Here is an 11,644-nt window from a genome sequence, read left to right on the forward strand (position 1 = left end):
TACGACTGTTTTACACCAGTCATTTGTTAAATCAGCAAAACTCGAATTACAGATTATTTTTCAATGCTGTTATGTCGTTCTTAAACAAACCAACCCGTTTAATGTATTAATATATTCTGAAAACCAGCTTCCCACATGAACTATTGCAAGCAAGTTGCAGCAAAATCTACCACAAATTAGTTCGTAAAATGCAGAGGATCTGCTCCGTGGTTAAATTCTGATACGCTTCAGCATTCTTCATACATATTCACATCGAATAAGCAGAGCTGCATCAGCTGAGGTAAAAATACATTTTTTTAAATCAAAAATAAGACTACAAATGCTGCACATAGCAAAGCTAGCAAAGACTGCTTTCCTAGTGAGTTAGAGAATTATTTAAATCAAATACTATATTACCAACCATCACTTACAAAGAATTTACCAGAGGAAAAATAAAGAGATGCAGCACTTTATAGTTGCACCTTGTCTGGATTATAATATCTCATCCGTTTGAAGTTCGATACATCAGGACAAACTGTACGCTTGTTCTGTAAAATGCTAAAAACAGAACTACTACTTAAAAAGGATACTTGATTCAAGAAAATAATCCAGATTTGACAATTAAGTACTTATTTTTTTATTATTTGTTCTCTTTCGCTAAAGAAGGTGGGATTTTTGTTTGGTAAACAGCAAATTGTAACTCTTTAACCATAAGCATTAAGACACTAAAATGTTAAGTGTCCTTCTGCAGCACTACAGAGGCATGCTGATTCTGGCAAGTCTCAGTTCTGACAACTGCTAACTCCAAGCAGCCTGCTACTTGCCCAATTTCCTTGTTTTCCTCCCCATAACACCTAAGCTACAGAAGTCAAATTCAAAATCGATGGTTATAACACAGAAGAAAATAAGGAAAAACAAACACTCTTAAAATCCCTTGCTTTTCAAGCACGCTTCTTAAAGGTAAGGCTATTAACTACCTATAGAGATATGCAAACTCTTGCCCCCCTTGCTCCTCTCTACCTCTCAAAATCACATGAAGCTTGAGAAAGCAAACGCAAGGAGGAACCAGCCCAGCTGATGCTAGCAGAGCAGCTGCATCAAGCCAGGAGCAGTGGACACTGATGTCATCAGACAGCTTGCTGCAGGGTGTTTTCTTTTTCTCCACTCTGACCATTTTTCCCCCTCTATGCTGATAGATTGTTTTCCACTGCTCTCTCCCACCTCTTCCCCTCCCTTTGTCTTTCTACAGTTAAGTCTCCTTTAACATAACGTTTTCAAATGGATATAAATAAAATCAAATCTAAAAAATAAGTATAAAACAAAGATGAAATTTGCACACAAGAAAACTGTTCATGCTATTTGTTTTCACTCTATTCTCTCTTCTTCTGGTTTATTTTACAGAAAGCTCCTCATGACAAAGGACTGTCTCCTAAATTGTGCTTGTGCAGCAAATGAGAAGCCTTGAGATCCAAACTGCAAGAATACTAAATAATCCTTTCCAGCACCCTGATCTCAATCAGATACAGTAATTCCTTTGGCCATATACTGTTCTAACTACTGTTCTTTAAACTACTGTCAATTTTGAAAGTTCTATCATTCAGCTAATGGCATAATGGGTACCTTTGGAAATTGTGTATAAAATAACCTAGAACTTACTTGTGTGCAATAGTCGTTAATCGTTCATCATTCACTGCTCTCCGAACTTCGGCACGATGTCTCTCCGTTGAGATACTGTTAAAAAAAAAAGCCAATATATTTTAGTCAGAGGGAGACATGAACATTTATCTAAAACTTCCAGCTAAAATGAAACTTATGAATAATCCAGTCAGGGAGACGAAAGGGAACAGGCAGTTACATTTAAGAGATTGTCACTTAATTTTTGCTATCACAGCGAGAAAGAACGAATGCATTATTGTCCAAAAAGTATTACTGAAGAATGAAGAGAACATTACTGTTCACTGGGTACTGCTGCAAAACACTGCAATAAATTTAAAGCACACGGTACAAAAAAATGCAGCAAACATGCAGCGTTATTCCTTGCTGCAACCTGGGCCTGAAGATCTTCAAATCTTACCTGGAATAAAATCCGAGCCAGCAAGCACTCACGAGCTAGCTGTGATGCTTCTAATGCTAGATATCTCCAAAAACATTGACAAAACAGTAAATCTTCAACTGGAGAGGAACAGCTGTTTTCCTTACTCACAGCCAAACTGGAATCAAAGCTCCACAAGATGGAGAATTACTTCTCTAAATTAAGATTTGCTTTAGGATGCGAGTGATAAAAAAAGCACGTAATACCTTCAAAGAGAACGGGTTGCTTCTTATTTTAAAAAGGTCAGGATTACCTAAGCACTTTTGAGAGCTCTCCAAGAAGATCCTTCTTCTCTTTCGTAAGGTCTCCTTGTGCACGTAAGGCACTGATGACACCCGCATATGCCTCCAGTTCTGAGGAATTAGAGCAAATAGTATTTCTATTTAATGCTCGCAGCAAAGGAAAAACATTATTTTCAGTATTACTGACAGTATTCCATTAATTTTCAAAGTCATTAAAAGGAACATGTCTTTCAATTATTTAGTGCTTTTCAAAAGAGATTGATGGTTTAGAACTCTCTCAGTCAATTACTCCGCAGCGGACAGTTTTTCTATGAAACAATTGTATCATCACAGAGGATTATCTAGTTTATACACCCAACCGAACATTTCGAGCTCTGAGTTGGCAGTTCAAGTCAGAAACCTTGAAGAAACAGTCCCCAAACCCGGACAGTACTTTAGAATTCTCTAGAAACAACAGAAGAAGAAACTTAATGAATTAACTTTTAATAATAAGTTTGATGGAAGTGCCTGGCTTGCAGAAGAAATACACTATCAAAAGAGCTAATGAATTTTTCCTAACACTGCTCCTTCATTATCACGAAGAACATACATTCTGCTTTGTTAAATATGCTCACCATTATCTTTTATGCCCATTTATCCGATACGTACAACAGCTTGAATCTGAAAACAACGCACTGCGACTGAATTAAACCTGTCCAGTGCATGAAAGAAACGAGCAGCTACTCTTACATGTAGAAACATTGTGAGGATCAGCAGGCAAAAACATAATTCTGATGGAACAAATCGATTACGCCAGGTGATTCATGGAAATATTCCATCAGTGTTTTCAAAAATTAATAGTTCTAAAGCCCACTGGAATTTCTGGATTTTGTCCTGTTAAGAAGGGTGAAAACACACCTAGTGCAAGTAATGCTGGAGTCTGCCAGATTCCCAGAGAATGACTTGCTGTTCTAAGCTTAGCGTTAACGTTTTAAGAAAATGTTCCTGGGAACCATGCTGTGAACCAGCAGGACAAATTCTTTTACTACGTGACTTTTACCAGATGACTTTCATTCAGCTCCCCTTTTCTGCAGCCAACCGACCTAACCCCACAACAGAACCCAGTTAACCAAAAACACAAATCAAAGGGCGCAGGCCACAAGAGCCCAAAAACACATCGGAACTTTCCTGCCTAATAAAGAAGAGGATGCTGCTCTGAAAAGCTTTCAGATTAGGATTCCAAAGAGCTCATTTACAAATCAAATTGAGGAACTGTGTTGAAAAGAAGCCCTGCTCTCCTGTCCCGATTAAGCAGACAGAACCCAAAGCAGTCGCTTTGGCTAACTACGCAGCCTGCACAGGGATGCTGAGTGACCTAGAGAAGCATTTACAGCTTCGGTTATAAAACATTCGCTAATTAATGCAACGGTTATTACTAATATCAACGTTTATTTAGACAACCATGTTACAATATTTAAGATACTAATTATTTTCCTCTGTTAACAACGTAAAGTAATCCCCACATCCAACCATATAATTACTTAGCAAGGACAGATTTTTTTTTTTCCTCCTTTTTGCAATTTCAATAGAGAGGCTCTGCACGAAATCTTTCAAACGCACGTTCCAGCTTTTGGGAAGTTGGTAAACTAAGTAAATTATAGAGCAGGTATAACCAGCTTCCTCACCCTTCTGTCTTACACAGGGGTCACGAACCGGTGCACTCTCTTTTCAAGATGAGACACATCAAACAGGCAGAAAAAAGCTTCAAAAATTTGCTTTTACAAATAAATACCATTATTTCAGGTGCAAAATTACGAAGTAAGGACACCACTAGGTATTGCACACCTCGGGGATGCATTTCAGCCTCACCTACACCCTGGCATTGAGGAACGGCCAACCAAACAAGATGCTGTGTGGAGCTGGCGAGGCAGCGCTCTGCATCCAGCTCTATCGATCTGCTGCACCGCTGTCAGACAGCTATTCACTCCCACTGCCCGTGCTCCTTCCCCCTCCTGTCTCCTGGCGTGCCTGGATAAACTGAGAGCTTCCCTACCCTCGAAGAGCCACGGCTGCTACAAGGCTGCGATCCTCTGTTATGCTGGCAGGGCCCCCTTGTGGGGACACAGCTCATGCCAGCAAAGAAAAAAAAAAAAGCTTTTTTTTTTATTTTTTTTTTTTCTGTCAGCCTAGGTTATGTCATTGAAGGAGGTGTAGCTGCAGTTCTGTTTGGCTCAGCTGCACCAGCAGGGTTCTGCCAGCACACCGCCATCAGCTGGGGTGGAAGTTGTTTTTTTTTTTTTTCCACGCTTCTAGCCAGCAGATCTACGTGAACATAATTCAGTAGCACAGATCCGGTCTGAATTTTTTGGCATCCTGCACTTTCTCCTAGTTCTCGTACTCCTTGAGCCTTGCTTAAGACGCGGAGCTGTCACCTTAACGGACGTATAGCTTAGTTTTTGGTATCGTGCACAACATCTGTGCCAATGTCTGTTTCAACAGAATGCAAATCCCAAATTCCCAAGAAAAGAAATAAAGGGTAATCAAGAAAAAATAACTTCTAATTTCTCAGAAAATAAACTCGATGGCTTCATAACGTCTGAGAACCTTTGCACACAGAAGGAGTACAGCACACAATCTTTTAACTTCCAAGTAAAATACAAACAAGAAGCTAAGTGACTCAACTGTCACAGGAAGTTTGTGGCAGTCTCAGCTTTCCTCCTGACATCACCTCCTATATTATGCTCCTCAGAAGACAGTCTTCCCTTCTAATCCCATGCATCATTTAACTGGGGAAAAAAAACTAACTAAATACAAAAATCCAGTTCCTTAAGAATGCAAAAAGCACATTGCTGGGTCAAATCATTGATCTAACAAAAGATCTCCTCCCCTCTGACACCCAAAGGTGTGTGTGTGTGTTGGAAACAGCAAATATTTTTATTAGCTTCCAAAATACAGCGGTATATCTCCTCGTACACGTTTATTTACAAGGATGAAGCATGAAAAACCTCACAATATATTTATTTACTTGTTGGGCAAGGTACTCAGATGTTGAGCTAGATTTGAAACAATGCCAAAAGCTCCTGCTGTTTATGACAGTGAAGTGATAACATTGTTTTCACGTTTCCCTGACAATCCATGTACCTGAAGGCTGAAAAATCACAACTTATCACGCAGGTTGTTGGGTTCTTGTTTCAGGTCTTTACACCAGAACCTTTGCTACTTGAAGTCAACCTCACTATATCAACTGAACCAGGATTCCATGATTTTGGGGTACAAATAAAGAATTGAAAAGCAAATGAAGACCTACTCTGAGACGTTAATAGTTATGAAAAATACAGCCCTGCAACATCAACGCAGAGATGGACCAGGACATCCACTAGAGATTCAACCAAACCAAACTAAATCCGTTCTATTGCTTTTGCTCAGGCAGAGCATCTGCCAACCATCATTTTAAGCCCAGGCTGTCAAACCAATGACACATGCAAAATGCAGGAAATGACTTGTAAGTTGCCTGTAGACGTATTAAAGTATTTCGCGAAAGCAGCGGGCAGGCAAACCTGGAAAGGGCAAACATACAGACCCACAGACTGTATCTTACTGTACCCAGTTTGCGAAGGATCCTCTTGCATTCATCTCTGCTGAGATCCAGAAGAGTTGGCCACACCACAGGCATCTTTCCCTCACCTCTGTGCTCCCCCAGAGCTCAGCCTCGCTGAAAAGGAATACAAATGCAGTAAACGCGAGTCCACCATTTATCGATTTCCCAAGCTGATTAATGCGAACTCTCCTGCCTGCTCACAACTCCACCAACACATTCGCTGCCATTCCGGCTCCAGCTTTTGTGCTGGCATGTGTTACCGTGCAGGAATCCAGCAGCTCCGCAAGGGCACAGGCTTCTTATCCTCCCTTCCTCAGATCCACCAGCCAAGCCTTTCTCCCGAGTTTCCCCATCTCCTGCTCAAGCCCTTTTTCACGCCGAAACGCTCCCCGAATCGATGCTCCAGTCTCCTCCCTCCCTTTATGCACAGAGCACCTATTATAGGAACTCTTCCAGCTAACCGCACGCCCCCCCCCCCCCGCCTTTTCCCCTCGGGAAACACATTTAGCACGAGCCTCTCCTATGCCAGAAAAGCAAAAACACCGTGAAATTCTCCTCCCGCCGACGCCAGCCCCCCCAAAAACGGGAACACCCCCTTTCCCCACGGCATGACAGCGAGGTTTTAGGGGGCACAGGGAAAGAAAGGGGGGCACATCTCCCCGTTATAACGGTGAAAAGAAACGGGGAAAAAAAGGACCGGAGGGGAGCTGGGGGAGCCGCTCGCTGCCTGCCAGCACGGCGGGAGGCGGGCACCGGGAACAAAAGCCCCGGCTCCACGGCAGCTCCCAACGCCTGGCTGGCTCCCCTCAGGGGGCAGCCGCCACCGGGGACCCCCCGCCCGCCTTTCCCCGGTACCGGGGCTCACGGAAGAGGACCGGAGGGGATGGAAAAGGGGCTGGGGGGGGTGCAGGCTGAGCCCTGAGGGCCCCCTCAGGGAGCAACCAGCAGCCTGGGAACGCGGAGCCGCCGCCGGGCCGGGCCCTGAGGTGAGGCGGCGGAGGGAACCGGTAGCCCCGGGCACCGGGGAGCTGCCCCGGAGCCCCGGCGAGCAGGACCCACCTGCCCGGCCGTGCCCGGCACATCGAAGGGGGCTCCTCGGCGGCAGGGCCCGGCCTCGGCCTCCTCCTCCCTTCCCCACCCCCCTCCCTCCGCCCCCTCCCGGTGCCGCGCTCCGGTTTGTTTGGCGGCGGCGGCGGCAGCGCTTCCACCGGGCCAAGATGGCGGCGCACCGCACTGCCCATGCGCCGCCGCCGCGGGGCACGCTGGGAGTTGTAGTCCCCGCCCCCCCGGCCCCTTGACCGGTTGAGATGGGAGAAGCGGGTGGCAAGATGGAGACAGGGTGCCCGCGCGCGTGCGCGGCGCCGCAGGGTGTTCATGGGAGTTGTAGGCTTCCCCCCCCGCTGTTGTGGACGCAGTGCTGGCCGTCCCGCCATTGCCCGGCGGCCGGGTACGGGTGGCGAGAGGGGACAAAAAGCCCGCGCGCGTTGCTCGCTGGGCTGAGGTGCTGCGGGATGCTCAGCGCCGAGCACCGGGAGCCGCGGCGGCACCACAGCCGTGCCCTGAGGCGGCGGCAGGCGGGATGGTGCGGGCTGTGGGCTCGTCACACCCCGCAAAGTTCGGGTTTTAACCGCCGACCGCTGTTTGTGCGAGGAAACGTGGCGAGGTGGAGGGTTATCCAGCTGTTTTCTGGCTTAAAATCGCCACCGTTTTGGTGTGGCGACAGCAGTCACCCCTATTCTGTGAAAATAAAGTGATAGTAAAATAATAATAATACGGTGTGTGTCCCAAAACCACGCACAACACGGCTTCATTTCACCTGCCCTGCAGCCCAAAGCTGTGAGGGATGGATCCGGAGGCCTGAGGCCTGGCAGCACCCTTGGTCATGTCCTCCGTGGTTTTCACAGAAAAATAAATAAATAAGTAAATAAATAAATAAATAAATAAATAAATAATGTCTTCTAAACAGTCCTTAGATCAGATTAGAAATAGGAAAGAAACCATCTCCGGGGTGCAGCTGACGCTTGAAGGCGATGTGGTGTCGGTTTGCAGCTGCCGTGTCACGGCAAGAAAGGAAAAAAAAAAAGCCTCTTTGGAAAACAGCAAGAAAACAAACAAACAACAAAAAAAAGCCTGTTCACAAAACTTTCTGTGAGGTGATCGCTGAAAAAACACACAACTGGGATGAGTTTGGGCCCCCAGGGCTTCGTTTTTGCCACGTGCACTTGTTTTTCCGCCCTTCATCTCGCACGCTTTCTGATTTTACGAAGGAAACGTGCACCCTGGGGCTGGATGAAGAGGAGGGAAGGTGTCCCGCCTCGTGGCATCCATCCCGTGGGTGTTCCTGCTTGCATAAATCTCCTGGTTTCAGGTCCACACCTGCACTAAACACATCCGTGCCCCGATTGCCTTACGGAAATTCGTTACCAGCTGCCTCACCCGCGGCGTCTTTTAACAGGAAATCACGTAAAACGAAAGGAATCGAGCCTTTTTTTTTTTTTTTCCCTATATAATTTGAAAGCTCCAGTGTGCGGAGGCTTCTGCTGGAAATGCCAGCAGGAGAAACTCCCTTTGTTCCTGTCTAGACGTTTGACTGGGAAGTCTATAATGCAGTCCTCAGGAAGCTGGTGGCTCGCTCGAGAGAGGAGGGCTCATTGGTATGCTTCACAGCGCTGCAAGGAAGGATTCTCGGTGTCAATGGCCACAAGGTAAATGCTGGCTACGGTGTCTTCCGTAGTTCGCCAGGAAAAAAAAAAAAAATCCTAGAAATGAGCAATCTCTGAGGCTCAGCCCAAATCTAGATTTCGCCTGCATTTTGTAGTGAGAAAATAAGAAAATCTTATTTTATAGTTTGCTTTCAGAGGGCCAGAAACAGCTGGAAGCTTTCCGAGGTGAAGACAAGGCGAATGGTGCACTTTGATCAGCAACACCTATTTTCAGATCTGCAAGTGCTATTATTTCCACCTAACTACAGAAAAAAAAAAAATGTTTCTTCCCTGTGATCATTGATGAACGTTTTCTCACTTGCAATTTCCTATTGTTCTCCACAGCGGTATAAATCTCAAGTACCTGAAAATAATTATGCTGAATGGTACAGAAGAGCTAGAACAATTTTCTTTCTCCTTTTTTTCTTTTTTTTTTTTTAATGCCTTCTTAAACAAGAACTGGCTGAAGGCAAATAATATCATCCCTGCAGAATATTACCTAACAAAACCAAATGCCATAAGCTTTGCACAAAGCTGAGGAAGACGCAGAGAAGGATGGTGCTGGAACTTGCACCTTTCCTTTGCAGGTCAGAGGCTCCACTGCAAACCTGTCATGAAACGTGACTTTTAGTACAATTATTCTGTTCAGTATGAACAGTGCTTCCCAGAATAATATAGCCCTTTTGAGGTTTACTCATCAGTCATAACTGTGATGCTCTAGCAGAGAATCATTTTTATTGCATAAGGTGTTTAACAGCTGTCCCTTAAGTTTGTAGAGTAAATTGTTCCCTGAGCAAGAAACTACTTAAACTTTTTTTTTTAACAAAATATCTCTACTAAGTTGTAAGATGGATGTTTTCTTGAAGTTTGTGTGTTTATGAATGCACTCTGTCCTCATACACGCTCTACAGTGAAATTTCTGCTAACAACACAGCTCACCCTTTCTCAGAGAAAGCAATAATAATAAGTTTTCTCAGCCTGGATCAGCAGTTTCATTAAACTTAATGAGATTGCTTAGGTAATTTTTTTTTTTAATCTTTAATTTTCTTCCAGATGAGGATTAAACTGGCCAATGGTATCGGGTTATTACAGGTGAGGTAGACAGATGCACAGCAACACTCACATGAATACATATGTATGTGCTCAGGAAAATCATACACGCTTCATTTCCTTCTGTGCACAGAACAAAAGAGATGTAAAACCTGAGCCAGTTATGTATGAACTGTTTGAAGCTGTGACTGCCGTGTTTTCACAGATGTCGTAACACGATTTCCAAGAATACTTCTTATTTTCATTAAGAATAAAGAACCAGACACAGAAGTATGCAGGAGAGGTCCAGAAAGTCTGAAAGCCAAATTCTGCCTGTAGTTACAGCAGCACAGTTGCCATTTACTTCAGACCCACCTACTCAGCTACAATCAATTGTCCATTACCTGTAACAATGGGGGGCTGAGATACTGTGGGCAAGCAAGAAAAGAAAACATAAATAATGAATCCTGAAAAGCATAAGAGGCTACCCTGACTCAGAATAACTGCACGGAGGCAGACAGGGTATTTTAGCAATCCAGGGAGGCCGCCCAAATGAGACCAATACTTGACGGCATTTCTTTACGTCTGATAAACAAAATGTCAAGAGTCTTCCAATTATATACTAAAAAAATGAAAATAAAGACAGGGTGGTTTAGACTTCATTAGCACAGAAACATGGCTAAATGTCTCATGGGTGAAATTTTCTCAGTAAATTCATATGAAATAGACTCATTCATTGTGGGTAAAAGAAGAAAATGCAGAATGTGAAAATGCTAGCATTTTTATATATATATATTCTTAGTTGCCTTCCAAATGTTAATCACAGAACCATTAATTTTGGAAAAGACCTCCAAAATAATCTGGTCCAAATGTCCCCCAACCACCAATGTCACCCATCAAACCATGTCCCCAAGCACCATGTCCAGACTTTTCTTGAACACCCCCAGGGACGGGGGCTCTACCACCTCCCTGGGCAACCCGTCCCAATGCCTGACCGCTCTTGCTGAGAAGAAATGTCTCCTCATTTCCAGCCTGAACCTCCCCTGGCACAACTTGAGGCCGTTCCCTCTGGTCGTATCACTGGTTACCTGTGAGCAGAGGCCGACCCCCAGCTCCCCACCCCTTCCTCTCAGGCAGTTGCAGAGAGCAATAAGGTCTGCCCTGAGCCTCCTCTTCTCCAGCCCAAACCCCCCCAGGTCCCTCAGCCGCTCCTCACAGGACTTGTGTCCCAGGCCCTTCCCCAGCTTCGGAGCCCTTCTCTGGACACGCTCCAGGGCCTCGATGTCCTTCTGGTAGCGAGGGGCCCAAAGCTGAACCCAGCACTCGAGGTGCGGCCTCACCAGAGCAGAGCCCAGGGGGACGATCACCTCCCTGGCCCTGCTGGCTGCACTACTCCTGACACAGGCCAGGATGCTGTTGGCCTTCTTGGCCGCCTGGGCACACTGCTGGCTCATGTTCAGGAGAGCATCAATCAGCAGTGCAGGACCCGGCACTTGGCCATGTTGTACCTCATCCCACTTGCCTCTGCCCATCAATCCAACCTCTCCAGGTCCCTCTGCAGGGCCTCCCTACCCTCTGACAGATCGACGCTTCCCCCCAACTTGGTGTCATCTGCAAACTTACTGAGGGTGCAGTCAATTCCCTCATCCAAGTCATCAATAAAGATATTAAAGAGGACGGGCCCCAACACTGACTGGGGAACACCACTGGTGACCGGTCACCAGCTGGATTTCACTCCGTTCACCACCACTCTCTGGGCCCAGCCATCCAGCCAGTTTTTAACCCAGCAAAGCGTGCACCTGTCCAAGCCATGGACTTCCAGCTTCTCCAGGGGATTACTATAGAAGACCGTGTCAAAGGCCTTGCTGAAGTCTAGGTAGACTACGTCAACAGGCTTTCCCTCGTCGTTCATAGAAGAGTCACCCGTTCATAGAAGGAGATGAGGATGGTCAGGCAGGACTTGCCTTTCACGAACCCCTACTGGCTGGGCCGGATCCCCTGGTTATCTTGCACACGTGTGATT

The 11,644-nt window shown here is 45.5% G+C and overlaps 1 protein-coding gene and 1 long non-coding RNA gene across 12 annotated transcripts in view; one reads left to right on the forward strand and one right to left on the reverse strand.

Annotated features, from left to right (window-relative positions):
- Positions 1-7,127, reverse strand: part of EMSY (EMSY transcriptional repressor, BRCA2 interacting) — a 38,697-nt gene extending 31,570 nt beyond the window's left edge. For 5 of the 11 annotated variants that reach the window (XM_083820941.1, XM_083820938.1, XM_083820935.1 and 2 more), the window contains exons 1-4: positions 6,950-7,095; positions 5,896-6,004; positions 2,325-2,424; positions 1,636-1,710 (exon numbers count right to left, since the gene is read on the reverse strand). In XM_083820941.1, coding sequence (XP_083677067.1) covers positions 1,636-1,710; positions 2,325-2,424; positions 5,896-5,965 — 245 coding nt within the window. In that variant the 5' untranslated portion in view covers positions 5,966-6,004; positions 6,950-7,095. Of the gene's footprint in view, positions 1-1,635; positions 1,711-2,324; positions 2,425-5,890; positions 6,005-6,949 lie in introns of all 11 variants that reach the window. The other 6 variants (XM_083820942.1, XM_083820934.1, XM_083820940.1 and 3 more) reach the window with 3 other exon arrangements.
- A 115-nt stretch (positions 7,128-7,242) lies between these two features.
- LOC310892769 lies at positions 7,243-9,918 on the forward strand. Its single transcript, XR_014578407.1, has 2 exons — positions 7,243-8,595; positions 8,738-9,918. It is a non-coding gene; the product is annotated as an uncharacterized lncRNA (long non-coding RNA).
- Positions 9,919-11,644: the final 1,726 nt, after the last annotated feature.

This window comes from Anser anser (genome assembly GCF_964211835.1).
Source record: "Anser anser genome assembly, chromosome: 1".
Taxonomy (NCBI): Eukaryota; Metazoa; Chordata; class Aves; order Anseriformes; family Anatidae; genus Anser; species Anser anser.